Raw genomic sequence first — 13,787 nt, 5'->3', positions numbered from 1 at the left:
GCTAGAATATTTCAGATCTCTGGAAGTGATTTGAACCTGAACCTGGGGTTATTTGGGCTTTCTGTGGAATGACAAGAAAACATTTGGGAGAGAGAAATCGTGGGGAAAAGGAGCCCGATTGGTATTGAACTTGCCGTGCTAGGGAGTCATAGAAATAAATTAAACAGGACAGAGCCAGACAGTGGGCTGCTAGTGGCCTGGGCCTGAGTGGCGTGAAGAGCATGTATTAAATGAGGAAGTCCTTTGTTTCCCAGGGCTCCTGGGGCCCCTCAAGGCATCCTGGTTCTCTAGTTTCCATTGGTGTTTGGGGCACCCTAGATGAGCTTGGGTCTCACAATACAGGAGGAGAATCTCACACAGGCCAGAGGCCCCCCTGACCAGCTGCTCTGTGAAAACACATTTCAACTCCTGGTCAGGGAACTCCAACTGCACTGTGCTCCCTGGCTGCTTTGTTAGTGTCTGCTCTACACGTGTCCTGTGCCCACCACCCTTTCTGGCTTCGACGAATCATCTCCAGCAAGTTGGGATCCTTTTCCGGACCCCTGCAGAAGCTCAGAGCGAATGTGTAACTTACCCACTGGCCAGGAAGCAAGAGGGATGCAGTGGCCCTGAGCCTGCCCACTGGCCTCAGGTTTGCAAGTTGCCCCTTGATGATTGACTTCTTTCCTTCAAGACTGTTATGATTATTCTTTTATTTTTAAACTATTTTTAACACAGTATAACATGTGCATAGCTAAAAATCATGGTAGTGCAAAGTTTATTTCTCAATGGTCTGTCGCCATTTTCTTGCCCATTCTCCACTTTTCTAGTCCAGAAGTAAACACTGGCAACTCGTTTCTTCAGGTATTTACCTCCGTATTTCATCTACATTTCTAATTTTTCAAAAATCAATTTGAGATCCCTTTTGACTTCTTGGATAGGATTTAAGTTTTATTCTCCCTATATTCTCCACTGCCTTCATCTGCCTAATACAGTCACATCAGATTTTTTTGTTACATCCCCAGTTAGTGTTTTCCTTGATCTTAAGAAAATATTGCTCAGTGCAGAGCTCTGTCATGTACATCCCTGTTGTTGTACAATTCTCTCCCCTCCCCCGCAAGCAAACATTGCTTTGTTCTTTCAGCTGCCGAGTTTTTAACCTTTTACCTTGCTGTAATCTATCAGATCTGTCCACTACATAGTAATATTTCCCAGATGTTTGACTCTGTGAGATAATCAATCAATTCTTTTTTTTTTTAACTAAGGCTTCTCCTGCTCCAAGGTGGATGAGGTGCCACAGGCCCTTATCCTGGGTCTTGATTTCTTCTTAACCTATTTCACCCTTATTAGGATGTAGAACCAGTGGACAGACTGCCGTTGTAGTTTGCTTTATGCCTTGCACCCCCCTCCCCTACAGTCCAGGACCCCAGGATCTTGGATGGTTCTTTGAGAATCTGATGAGAGCTCTGAACACTCGGCCCAGGAAAATAAATGCACACATATAAAATGTGGCACATAATTTTGTGAATGTCGAAAGATAATTTATATAACATTACCTACACTGTAATCCTATCAACCGTAGAGTTCTGAATAAGTTTTGAGAACCTTAACTCTGATATTACAGTGAAACTACATTTATTCTTTTTCCTAATACATAATTCTTTACTCTTAAGCATTTTATCATTTCTTAGTGTTTGATGGAGTGAGTGAGTTTTCCAAATTTTAATGACTTGCAGAAGTGTGGCCAGTTGGAATCACTTCTATTCCAGGGTGTTCCATTTTGCAACCTTTGATGTTAATCTGTTTCTCCCTCCAATTGTTCTGTATGTTGACGTAGCTGAGGATGAAGATCCCCTTATAACACTCTCCATATTTGTTGAGTTGAATGGAAATGAATGATGAGCTACTTTCCTGGTAGTGCATGTCCCCTAGCATGACCGCTCCCAGTGAAAAAAGATACTGTGTATATATAGATGCTAATCTTCCTAAGGAGCAGATGCCCTGCTGGGGTCATTGATAAGAGGGATTTTCCATCTGCATGAAAGGGAGTTCCACCATCAAACACTCACTCTGTAGTTGAGATCCTATTAAGACAAATTCCTGGGGTCTGTGCTTAGACTAGAGCTTGGTCGTATTGAATATTGCTTGAAGTGAAGCGGTGCATGGCTGTAATATATAACGCATTTGTCTTTATCCACTCATTGATTTGTTGTTCAGTTGCTCAGTTGTGTCCAACTGTTTGCAACCTCATGGACTGCAGCACTCGAGGCCTCCCTGTCCTTCCCTATTTCCCAGAGCTTGCTCAAATTCATGTCCCAGTTGAGTCGGTGATGCCATCCAACCATCTCATCCTCCTGTCATCCCCTTCTCCTCCTGCTCCTTCAGTCTTTCCCAGGATCAGGGTCTTTTCCAAATGTGTTGGCTGTTCACATCAGGTAGCCAAAGTATTGGAGCTTCAGCTTCAGCACCAGTCCTTCCAGTGAATATTCAGGGTTGATCTCCTTTAGGATGGACTGGTTTGAGCTCCTTGCAGTCCAAGGGCCTCTTGAGTCTTCTCCAGCACCACAGTTAGAAGGCATCAGTTCTTTGGTGCTCAGCCTTCTTTATGGTTCAACTCTCACATCCATACATGACTATTGGAAAAACCACAGCTCTGATTATACTGACCTTTGTCAGCAAAGTGATGTCTCTGCTTTTTAATATGCTGTCTAGGTTTGTCATAGCTTTCCTTCCAAGAAGCAAGCATCTTTTAATTTCATGGCTGCAGTCACTTTCCACATTGATTTTGGAGCCCAAGAAAATGATGTCTGTCGCTGTTTCCATTGTTTCCCCATCTATTAGCCATGAAGTGAATGGGACCAGATGCCATGATGTTAGCTTTTTGATTGTTGAGTTTTAAAACAGCTTTTCACCTTCTTCAAAAGGCTTTTAGTTCCTCTTCACTTTCTGCCTTAAGGGTGGTTTCATCTACATATTTGAACTTATTGTTATTTCTCTTGGCAGTTTTCATTCCAGCTTGTGCTTCATCCCCCTGGGCATTTCACATGATGTACTCTGCATATAAGTTAAACAAGCAGGGTGACAGTACACAGCCTGACATACACCTTTGCCAATTTTTGAACTCACTGAGTAACTGCTGTTCATTAGACAGCAAGGTAGGGCATGATGTACATTTTTAGTCTTCAGAGATTATTTTTTGGCCATTCAGTGTGAGTGATCAAATTTCTTAAAAAAAAAACAGGGCTTAACTAAATGCCAGCTTCTAACAATGTCAAAATAATTAGGTTTCCGTTAAGTTTTGTGTTGTAGGGCATCTTAATCGGCATTTTCTATCTTAATTGATCCTACAGTTATTTTCTCAGATTCCCAAGTTGCTTCATTGATTTTACTTGAAAAGGACAATAGCCAGTGTTTGCAGTCAGTTTTAACACACAGTAAGAGAAGCAGTATGGCAATCCTCATTTCACCAACGCTTCCTTGAAATCATCATTAAAATTAACATCATGTAGCTTAAACAAAGAGGACACTATCCCTTCAGAATTTAAAACCAACTCCATCTGGAGAAGTGTTCATTGAAAATAATTCAGGAGTATGAAGTGCTCTGTGAAGAGTATTTTCTGGTCTGCATTTAGTATGTGGTCACGGGGAGGTGAAGACAAGCGTGAGGGTGTCAGTATCTTCACCAGGCACCTTGACTTTGGATCTAGGGTCCAAGGCAACAGAATATTTGAGAGAGAGAGCCCATGAGGATGCTAATGATAATGAAACTTGAAAATGAGCTTGAAAGTAAATAGCAAGAAACAGTGACATACGGCCAAACCTAAAGTGAAAATAAGTTTTTGGCAAGCGGAAGACAAATTTGCAGCACTTTCTCTTCTTCAAGACAGTTTTGTGTTTAATCATCTGTGAACATTTTGGAAACTTTGAGTGTTGCATTTGGCTCCTGGTGGGGAACAAAAATAAATTGGCTGTGATGGCTGATTTCACTTCTTTTTGAGTAGCCTCACTGTGTTTTATGGTAACTCCTCCAAGGAAAGTGACAGATCGGAAGCAGCTGATTGCTCAGTGAGGTGGTGCAGCATAAAGCCAACACCGAGTCTTTGCAAAATCGAATATTTCTATTGCTGATCACAGCTGTTTCTGCTGGTTGTATCTTAACACATGTGTGACATGCTCACACACACGTGCTGGAGGCTGAGTCCTCAGGTCAGACGTGCAGTTGCAGAGAGCCAGGCTGTCACTTTAGAGAATATGCTCTGCTCCAGCTGAGACTGTCAGGCTTCCTAGTGGACATGCTGCTGCCAGAGACCGGAAATGCTCCTTGAGGGGGACAGGGGTCCCCTTTGTGCTCTGACCTTGGCCTGTCTCTCCTGCCCCTTCTGCACCACCCTTAGCATCCCGTCACAGCCCCTGGGTTCCCAGGAAGCGGTCTGCTCCCAGCCCCCTCCCCACACGGGTGCCCACGCCTCCCTACCTGCTGGGTGGCCCTCTTCATTCGCTGCCTGGTCCTGCTCATCCTCCCGAGGAGCTTCCCTGCCCTCCAGCCCACCTCAAGCTCTCCTGTTTGTTTTTGGACATCTTGTCCACACCTGCGCCTCAATCTCGCTCATCAGCATGATGCACCCATCGCTGCCCTCCCCAGGCCATGCATCGAAACACAAAACACAGATCTTAGTAAAGTTACAAAGTCACAGGCGTTTGGCTTCATAGTAATCTTAAGTGGGTCATATATGGCTACAAAGGAGAGGTATGAAATTTCCATTTTTCACCTAACATGGAAAAGGTGTAAATCCACTTCCATAAATCAAATAAGGTCCTCATTTTGCACCCTGTAAACCCTTTCATAATGCTGTTAAGGGCTAGCAGAGTCTCAGCAGGGGCCACTTCAAAGAGCAGTCTCTCGAGTTCTCTGTAACGAATGTTCCTCCACAGACAGCGAGGTGTGTTCACGTGTGTGTGAGGGGGGGTGTGCATGACCCAGCACCCTCTGTGTTGTCAGTCAGCATTGGCTTGTTGGATGCAGGGCACACAGGGACGCTTCCTGGCCTCGGACGGGTGCCTGTACTGAGCGCGCCCTGGGTGCTCTTCCCTTCCATCGCCGCCAGCAGCAGCCCAGCCCTCGCCCTGAGTCTCCCTGGGCAATGCCCAGGGGGAAGGACTCACAGGTGTGGCGTCGCCACCGCTTCCGGGAACAGTTCTCAGACCCCTTTGACGTTCTTGTGGGTGCTGAGCCCAGTTACCTGCTTCCGGCTGTGTGACCCACTTCCCATGGGTACAGCTCCCAAGTCCATCTCCTCCCCACCCCCGTTAGCCCACGTGGAGCTGGCCTGGTCTCCTGGTGACGTCTCACCTTCGCCTGCAACCTTGCTGTCCAGCCTCCCGGGTAGAGGGCGCCAGAGGAGGAAGGCGTCTTCCCTCCCAGTTCGTGTGAGCCCCACAGCGTTCAGATCTTACGTCCTTGGCCCCCAGGGCAGCAGCACGGGCGGCCCATCTCCCTGACAGCCCTCCAGCACGCACCTCGTCTCAGGCAGTTTCCAGGGCCAGCGGCACCCCGCCTTCCCCGTGAACAGCGCCTCTGCGGCCGCCTCCCCACGCCCGGTCAGGTGGTTCACTCGCTTGGCCTGGTTCTACCCAGGAGGCTTCTCTACCATCCAGTGAGTTCAGCCACACTGTCTCTGACAGTGATTCCCCGGCCTTTGTGGGAGACCCCTTTCCATGTTCCTCCCGTGAGTTCCCTCAGTCAGCACTCTTAGCTGTCAATGTTCTCCTTTTTTGTTCCTCAGTGAGTTCTCTGCACCTCCGACCTCCTGTTCATACCGTAATTCTTTGTTAAACTTTTCTCTGTTCAAACCACGGGGTGGTTTCTGTCTCCTGAGGGGACCCTGACCATGCAGATGCCCGCTACCAGTGTCCCAGCTTCACCCCACCCCACCAACCATACGGAGTCTTCCAGGGCTGGCCTGCAGAACAGCGCACGCAGTTATTCCCCTGACACTGTGCCTACTGGCCAGCAGGCCCTGGGTTAAGGAAGACAGGACTGCAGCCCGGCACTTGTTGAAACACTAGAAAAGGAGAAAACCAAATAGTGTAGTATATTGAGTTTGTGTGAGTGTGCGTGTATGTGTGGTGGGGGGTGGGAGTAATGTAGACAAAACTTAAAGAGAAACTTGAGAATTTTAGTGTCCTCTAGGAGCCCAAGGGGATAGATAGATGGCATGGTAATTCATGGAATTGATAGACGTTTACCACTTTAAGTCATGTCCATAATAGAAAAAGTATTAATAACAAAATGTGGTTTTGTTGTGTTCCACTTTATTTGTGAATATTCTTTATCTTTCCACAAAGACCTTGAGCTGGGTAGGGTGTCTCAACGCACCTCATCTCTGAATTCCTAAGGGCAGGAACCGTCCCGTAGTAGGTGTACAGTAAATGTTAGTTGACTAGAGGCCAGTCACACGGAGTCGATGTTCTCTGTTTTGTAAATACTCTGCAAAGTCAAAGTCAGCCAGTGTTGTCTTATATTGATAGTTCATAAGCGATTACGTGCAGTTATTTTTGTCCTTGAAATGTAAAACAGAAAGGTTGTTCATGAGCTTAGGATTTCTGTGCTTCCTCTCCCGCCATTTACAGATAACATCAGCCTCGTCAGGTGTGTAGCACAGCATGTGAGGCATCTTTTAGACCTCTAATTGTCAGGGATCCCTGTGGTGCAGACATAGAAACGGAGATTGGCTTGCTTAGCCGTGGCAATACTGATAGGATGTGGCTGAGTCCTGGCTTGGAGTCCAGGATGATACCAGAGCTCTTGTGTTTCCCATGTCACTGCCCAGGTCTCACCACACGTGGCCCTGTGGTCAGTCAGGCGCCTGCCCTACTTCTGTGAACACACATACATGTCACCCCAGAGCTTTTGTTCTCTTCAGAGCCACTCCTTGTCCTAGAAACACACCCCTCTGGCCCCCCCTCGGGCACTGTGACATCCAGGTACAAATGGAAAAGGATTGGAAAACTCAAGAGAAGGCCAGAGGTCTCTTTACTTCACTTCATGGATTCAAAAATCTCTCCTCCGCCCAAAATCCAGCCACTTGCTGAACAATTGATACCTGTACACGTTATGGGGAAACTTGAGCTAAAGTAAAGCCCAGGGGAGCAGGTGTGCACCTTTAATCTCTGACCCTTGTCTTCTCTTCCTCCCAGGTGCTGTTACCCCCGTATGATGACGCCACCATGAACAGTGCCACCAAGGAGCCGCCGCCCCCGTACGTGTCTGCCTGAGCCTGGAAGTCGGGCGGAACGAGAGCAACAGCCAGACTTGTCATTCATCAGAGCAATAGTTCTTTAATTTTTCTTCTGAGATGAGCTCTCTGAGCTTATTTGTCGCAGAAATGCTACAGTTTAAAATTTTAGATGTTAAGTTGAAACTCTGTAGTTTGAAACTTATGCTTAAGCTGGAGCACCTTGCTAGAGTAGCTGTAGAAATTCTCTCTGTGGGGTGGGGTGGGGTGGGCTCCCCTAGTTTTCCCTCGGCGTTGGAACACCCGACAACCCGGATGAATCTTGAGTCCGAGACGTCTGCTGTACGTGCTGAGCCCCGGAGTCGAAGACTTTCCAACGCTTTTCTCTTCACTCCCTCTTTCTCTTTTGAACGTGTATAATCAAGTCAAAATTAGACAATGCTTTTCCTTGGCCATTCCAATTTATAGAAGAAACCCTTAGGAGAACAGGAATGTTTTTTGTGTAAGGAGTCCATATAAATACATAAATAAAACAAGAATTTCCTTAGACATTTACTTTATGATTTAAATTTGGTGACGGTTTTTGAGTTTGCTGGTCAAGGATTTTGACTGTGAGACCGTCTGATAATCCATGGCAAGGCAGACAGTCGGTGGCCGCCCTGCTGGCTGCTCTTGTCCGCGCGTGTCTGGGGTCACAGTGTGGCGTGTCGGGGGGAACTGATGGATTTGGTCCTTTGTGGTGTCAAGTCTCTCTTTCCTCTCCTTTTCCTACCCCTCTAGCTCAGTGTTCTGCCCTCGCCTGACTCGGGGAGGACACCCACCACCAACCTTTGTCAGGTGGAATTACTGATATATGTTGATCTACCAATATGAAAGAGGGTTTTCTTCTCTCCCTACAAGGTGCAACCTGCTACTGTGAACTTCTGAGTATGCCTTGTGATCTTTTAAAAGTCTTCTGAAAAATGGGAGGTTGGGGCTGGAGGGGGGGTTGCTTTCCTTGTGAAATACCCCTGTCTTGACTACCTGAATTTCCAGAGATTTTTTTATATTCACATGTTCAAAAGTCACAGCTCTTCATTTTGTTCATTATTGGATGTGCTTATAAATGAAGGTGTTTGCAATTAAAATGAGATTTTTCCCACATTCAAGAAGACCACCTTTGACTCTGGTGATTGTGTCTGGAAACACTTCTTGCCCACTTGGGACTGTGTTAGACACAGAATTTGGCCCGAGGAGGAGGCTCTATGGCTTGTCTCACACAAAGGTGTTTTTTAGTATCCTCATGCTGATAAAATCAGAGCATCTTAGGCCAAGAGAAAGGGAGAGGACAGACATGAACTTGCAGCATTCCTAACCCCGCCTCTGCCAGCTCAGCTGCTCCGAATCTGGTTGCTTCTGTCCGCAGTGCGGTTGTAACAGGCTGTTTAGATTATCTTGTGTTCCAAGGGAGGTTAAAATAGGAGGGATTTTGGCTTGTTTCCAGATAGGTGTTTCAGATAATTTGGAAATGCAAGGAAAAAATAAGAGGTGAAGGGGAGGTGGTTTTAATCCCTGAGACTCAGCCTCAGTCATTTCTTTTGGTGCATCACGTTAGTATTCCATATACACTCAACCTCAGAAATTCTGTTCCTTGAAGCTCCCACCAAGTTAAACACATGCAGGGTTGTTACAGATGGAAAAGGCCTATCAGATCGTTTCACTGATCCCTTGGAAGGCACGTGGGAAGTCACAGTCGTTTGCATGTTACTCCCTGTGATTTTCCGGCACTTGGCTTAATCATGTTTTACACTATGAAAAATGACGTGATCAAGTGGAGAAAAATGCTGGTTTTGAGACTCCCTTCATAGGGTCCTCAGAGGGGATCTCATTCACATGACACTCAGTACCACTGACCACAGGATGTCATGTCATACTCAGACCTCACAGGTGCTGATGCTACTGGCCTTCCTGACAGGACATCTCAAGCTCACTCCCGAAGCTGCCCCCATCCTTACCTCTGCAAAGTAAGGAGTTGTCTTCATGTCTCCAGTGTGGAGAGGTGATGCTTGGATTAAGTGACCCTCCAGAGCATACTCAGCAGTTCGCTGTGTCCCTGTCCCTGTCTCATGTCTAATACAGATACATACCTCTTTTAAATGTATTTGAAACCCCACTTTAATATCTAGCTCTGTTCTTCTGTTTTGTCATCTGCAGAGAACAAGAACAGTCATTACCTCAGTTGCTCTCATGCTTATATACTTTCTGGTCACTTGACTGTTGAGAACTGATGAGAAATCTTTGAGTTTTTTCATCTTGAAACCCCCAAACCCTATTTTAAGGTCATGGATATTCAGCCCAGCACCAGTAGATGTGCAAATGGGCCCACTGATAAGCAGCCTGTGGGAGGGGTTGGAGTCTGTTTGCTGGACAGAGGGAAGACAAAAACACATCTTTGGGCTTAGATGGGGTCTGCCCACTCTAGAAATCCAGCCTCCATTGAACGAGCCAGTTGGGTTTCCAGAATGTTGCGTCACATGAAAGGGCCGGTTGACTCACTGCTCCCCTTCCTGTACCTTCTTTCTACGTAAACACATGAGCAGCATCTCCCCCAAATTCCTTGTCCCTATCCTGTTGTTCTGCATAATGCCAGACAGGTTCTCTCCATCCTTCTTTCTCCCCCTATTTTTTTAAACTCTAATGGTCCCAAAATTTGTTTAGTTTGACTGCTTAGCTGAACCACACCTTATTGTATTTGTCTTTACACCTTCACTTCAGTTTATTAATCAGCAGTACTCAGTAATACTCTCAAGAGATCATTTTTAGAGACAAAGCATTCAAGTTTTCTCCGTGGAGGGGATGCATTATATGTGAGTCACTGGAGTCGTCATTGGAGGAAAAAATCCTGCTATACAAATGGGCCTTTTATAAACACTATTTCCATTTGAAAAGATAATGTTAAGCTTTTGCAGCCAATCTGGAAAACGACCTAAACATTGTGACTGTTAATATTGCCGCTGGTCATGTAGACAAAATTCTACATTCTGGTGGGGAGAGGGCAGGTGAGGTGTAACGCCAAAGGACAGCCAGTGTAAAGTGAGACATTTCAGTACCAGAAGTAGAACCCACTTCTGTGTAAAATGGGTTTTGGGCAGCTCACATGCATGTTCTAAAAGGGAAGGAGAAAGGAGGCATTGCATAGATGTCTCCACACCCATGAAATTCACTTAAAGTGTTTTGCCTGCTGGCCAAGTTTTCTGCCAAATGACTGGTGTGTGGAAGCCAGCCAGGTCTGCAACCTTCTGCTGAGAAGCCCATGCATGCCTGCTGCTGAGTCATGTACAGAGACAGAAGAGAATCTATTGCCTGGCCAACCTTGGAGAAGTGACATCAAAGCAAAAGTCTTAGCTCTCTACCCGCATCGATACAACCCTAAGTAGAGGAAATTGCTGCTGCTTCAGAATGAAGAGTTTGGCTCAAAACAGCATGATGGACTAAAGTTTTATTTATTTTATCCCATCTAAAACCTAACATACTTTTTTTTTTTAAAACACATACTTTTAAAAAAACCATTAGCAGACTGATTGATGTTGAGATTTGACAAAAAACAACAAAATTCTGTAAAGCAATTATCCTTCAATAAATTTTTAAGCCATTAACAACAAACACGATAAAACAAGTTTTTGCTTACTAAGTAAAATTTATTATCATGGGATCTTCTTCAGCTGAGCAAATAGAACATATATATTCCTTGGTGTTGGGCAAGTTGTCCAGGGTATATTGTTGCAGTAGAGAGAGTTTGGAGAGGAACTGTGTGACGGTGGGTAGATGGGCGTAATTAGCCAGCAGGGGGGGCCTCATTTCTCTTAGAAGAGCCTGGCAGTGAATGTACCATCAGATTGTCTGCCAGTCACGGTTCAGTTCTCTGGCATATCGAGTCCTGCTGTGAAGAAAGATAACCAACAACAGGTGCCAGATTCCTGGGACCCTAAGTTTGAGGCCTCCAATCTAGACCTAAAGAGCTGATGAGGCTCCCGTCTGTGGTCTCCACCTGAAAAACCCCTGGCTCTGAAAAGACTGGGAACACTGGGTCTGCTCTCTGCGTGACCCACCAGCAGAAAGGACGGTGTGCCTTGTGTATGTTTGGGGGGGGTCTTCATGAGATGTCGTGTTTCCCCCAGTATTCATTTTAGCTAAACAAATGTATCTTTATTTAACTATTTTACTTTCGCAAGATAATTTCTTTAGTTCTTTTAAACGTTGGTTCAGTCGCTAAGTCAGTCGTGTCCAACTCTTTGCAACCTCATGGACTGCAGCATGCCAGGCTTCCCTGTCCTTCACTATCTCCTGGAGCTTGCTCAAACTCATGTCCATTGAGTCAGGGATGCCAACCAACCATCTCGTCGTCCTCTATCATCCCCTTCTCCTTTTACCTTTAATCTTTCCCAGCATCAAGGTCTTTTCCAGTGAGTCAGGTCTTCAGGTCATGTGGCCAAAGTATTGGAGCTTCAGCTTCAGTATCCAGTCCTTCCAGTGAATATTCAGGGTTGATTTCCTTTAGGTCTGACTGGTTTGATTTCCTTGCTGTCCAAGCGACTCTCAAGAATCTTCTCCAGCCACTGTTAAAAAATATCAGTTCTTCAGCGCTCAGCCTTTATGGTCAAACTCTAACATCCATACATGACCACTGGAAAAACCATAGCTTTGACTATATGGACCTTCGTCAGCAAAGTGACGTCTCTGCTTTTTAATACAACACTGTCTAGGTTTGTCACAGCTTTTCTTCCAGGAAGCAAGCATCTTTTGTTGCTGCAGTCATGTTATGTCTTTTAAATTAAATCTTTCTTTTCTGCAGATTAGTGTTAGTCTCTCAGTCATGTCCGACTCTTTGCGACCCTGTGGACTATAGCCCACCAGGCTCCTTTGTCCTTGGGATTCTCCACGCAAGAGTAGATTGCCATTCCCTGCTCTAGAGGATCTTCCCAACCCAGGGATCGAACCTGGGCTGCATATTCCTGCATATAGTCCCCTGCAATAAATAATAATGGCAGCTCCAACCCTGCTTTTATCAACACTCCCAGTCTTCTCTTAATGACATCACGACATCAAATATTCACTGTGCCTGAGATGAAGCATTGTTTCCTCTTCCCCCAAATCTGCTCATGTTGACCCCTGTATCTGCTAGTGGTCTCCCCATCATTCCTGTCACCCCCAACTTGAGATCACAGGGCCTCTTTGCCTGTCCCTTTCTCTCTAATCAGCCCCCAGACCTGTGGCTTCTACCTTGTTATCTGGCAGAATGACGTTGACTACTCCCTGAACCTTTCTATGTGCCAGCCATGCTGCTAAGCACTTTACAGATGGAGAAACAGACGTTTAAAGGAAAATAACTGATCCCAAGTTTCCACAGTACATGGCAGAGCCAGGATTTTGTTGCCAGTTGAGTCCAGTTGAGTCCATCTAAGCATCTATTTCATATCTTTGAGACATCAAGAATCTCAGAATTCTGTACCAACCCTCTCGGTTCTTACTAACAAGGTTGATTGCTACTAACTGGAATGAAGACATTACAAGAAGGAAGGCAAGTCATGTAAAGCCATATGAAGTTTGTAAACTTGGGGTGGATTTTTTTACTTGAGGTTTGTATTACACAAGTAAAGCTGTCTATTTTCTATTTAATCAGGCTTAAGCATGTTCTGTGAATACCAGCTTTTAATTCTTATAAGGAAAGTATACAGCTAGGAAGAAAGATCAACTGAGATGGGCCTTTTGGAGCAGTTAATTGTTTTAAGTGAGTGATTTTCTTTTGAGAATATTAGACACACTTTAAAATGCACTAGTTTATCTTTTTTTTAACTTTTCTTTTTTGGCTGGGTCTTCGTTGCTGTGCATGGCTTTCTCTAGTTGCAGTGAGTTGGCCTCACATTGTGGTGGCCCCTCATGTTGCAGAGTACAAGTTCTAGGAACACAGTCTTCAGTAGCTGTGTCTGGCTTAGTTGCTTCTTGGCATGTGGGGTCTACCTGGACCAGGGATCTAACCCATGTCCCCTGCATTAGCAGATGAATTCTTTTTTTCTTTTTTTTTTTATTGAAGGATAATTGATTTACAGAATTTTATTGTTTTCTATCAAACCTCAACATGAATCAGTCATCGGTATACATATACCCCCTCCCTTTTGAACCTCCCTTCCACCTCCCTCCCCATCCCGCCCCTCTAGGTTGATACAGAGCCCATTTGAGTTTCCTGAGCCAGCAAATTCCCATTGGTGATCTATTAAAAATATGGAACGCATCATAAATTTGCATGTCATCCTTGCACAGGGGCCATGCTAATCTCCTCTGTATCGTTCCAATTTTAGTCTATGTGCTGCCGAAGCAAGCACTGGCAGGTGAATTCTCAACCACTGGACCACCAGGGAAGTTCCTGGACAGATTTATCTTTCAAGAAGACTATGTGCAATAACGTTCCAAGCATAAGTGAGTAGTGATGTAATGTGTTTACATTATCTTGGAGGAAAAATTGGGGCCTTGAGACCCAACTCTCTTTCCTTCCCTGCCTGCCCCAGAAAACCTCTCTCACAGGGTCTGTTTCCACAT

The 13,787-nt window shown here is 45.3% G+C and overlaps 1 protein-coding gene and 1 non-coding gene across 2 annotated transcripts in view; one reads left to right on the top strand and one right to left on the bottom strand.

Moving 5' to 3' along the window:
• Positions 1-8,365, top strand: part of LAPTM4B (lysosomal protein transmembrane 4 beta) — a 64,480-nt gene extending 56,115 nt beyond the window's left edge. Inside the window, exon 7 of the mRNA XM_055546596.1 lies at positions 7,177-8,365. Within this exon, the coding sequence (XP_055402571.1) occupies positions 7,177-7,254 (78 nt within the window). The 3' untranslated portion in view covers positions 7,255-8,365. The remainder of the gene's footprint in view (positions 1-7,176) is intronic.
• A 5,101-nt stretch (positions 8,366-13,466) lies between these two features.
• LOC129627454 (U6 spliceosomal RNA) lies at positions 13,467-13,573 on the bottom strand. Its single transcript, XR_008702603.1, has one exon. It is a non-coding gene; the product is annotated as a U6 spliceosomal RNA (small nuclear RNA).
• Positions 13,574-13,787: the final 214 nt, after the last annotated feature.

The sequence above is a fragment of the Bubalus kerabau genome, chromosome 14 (genome assembly GCF_029407905.1).
Source record: "Bubalus kerabau isolate K-KA32 ecotype Philippines breed swamp buffalo chromosome 14, PCC_UOA_SB_1v2, whole genome shotgun sequence".
Classification (NCBI taxonomy): domain Eukaryota; kingdom Metazoa; phylum Chordata; class Mammalia; order Artiodactyla; family Bovidae; genus Bubalus; species Bubalus kerabau.
This window is presented reverse-complemented; position numbering and strand designations above follow the sequence as displayed.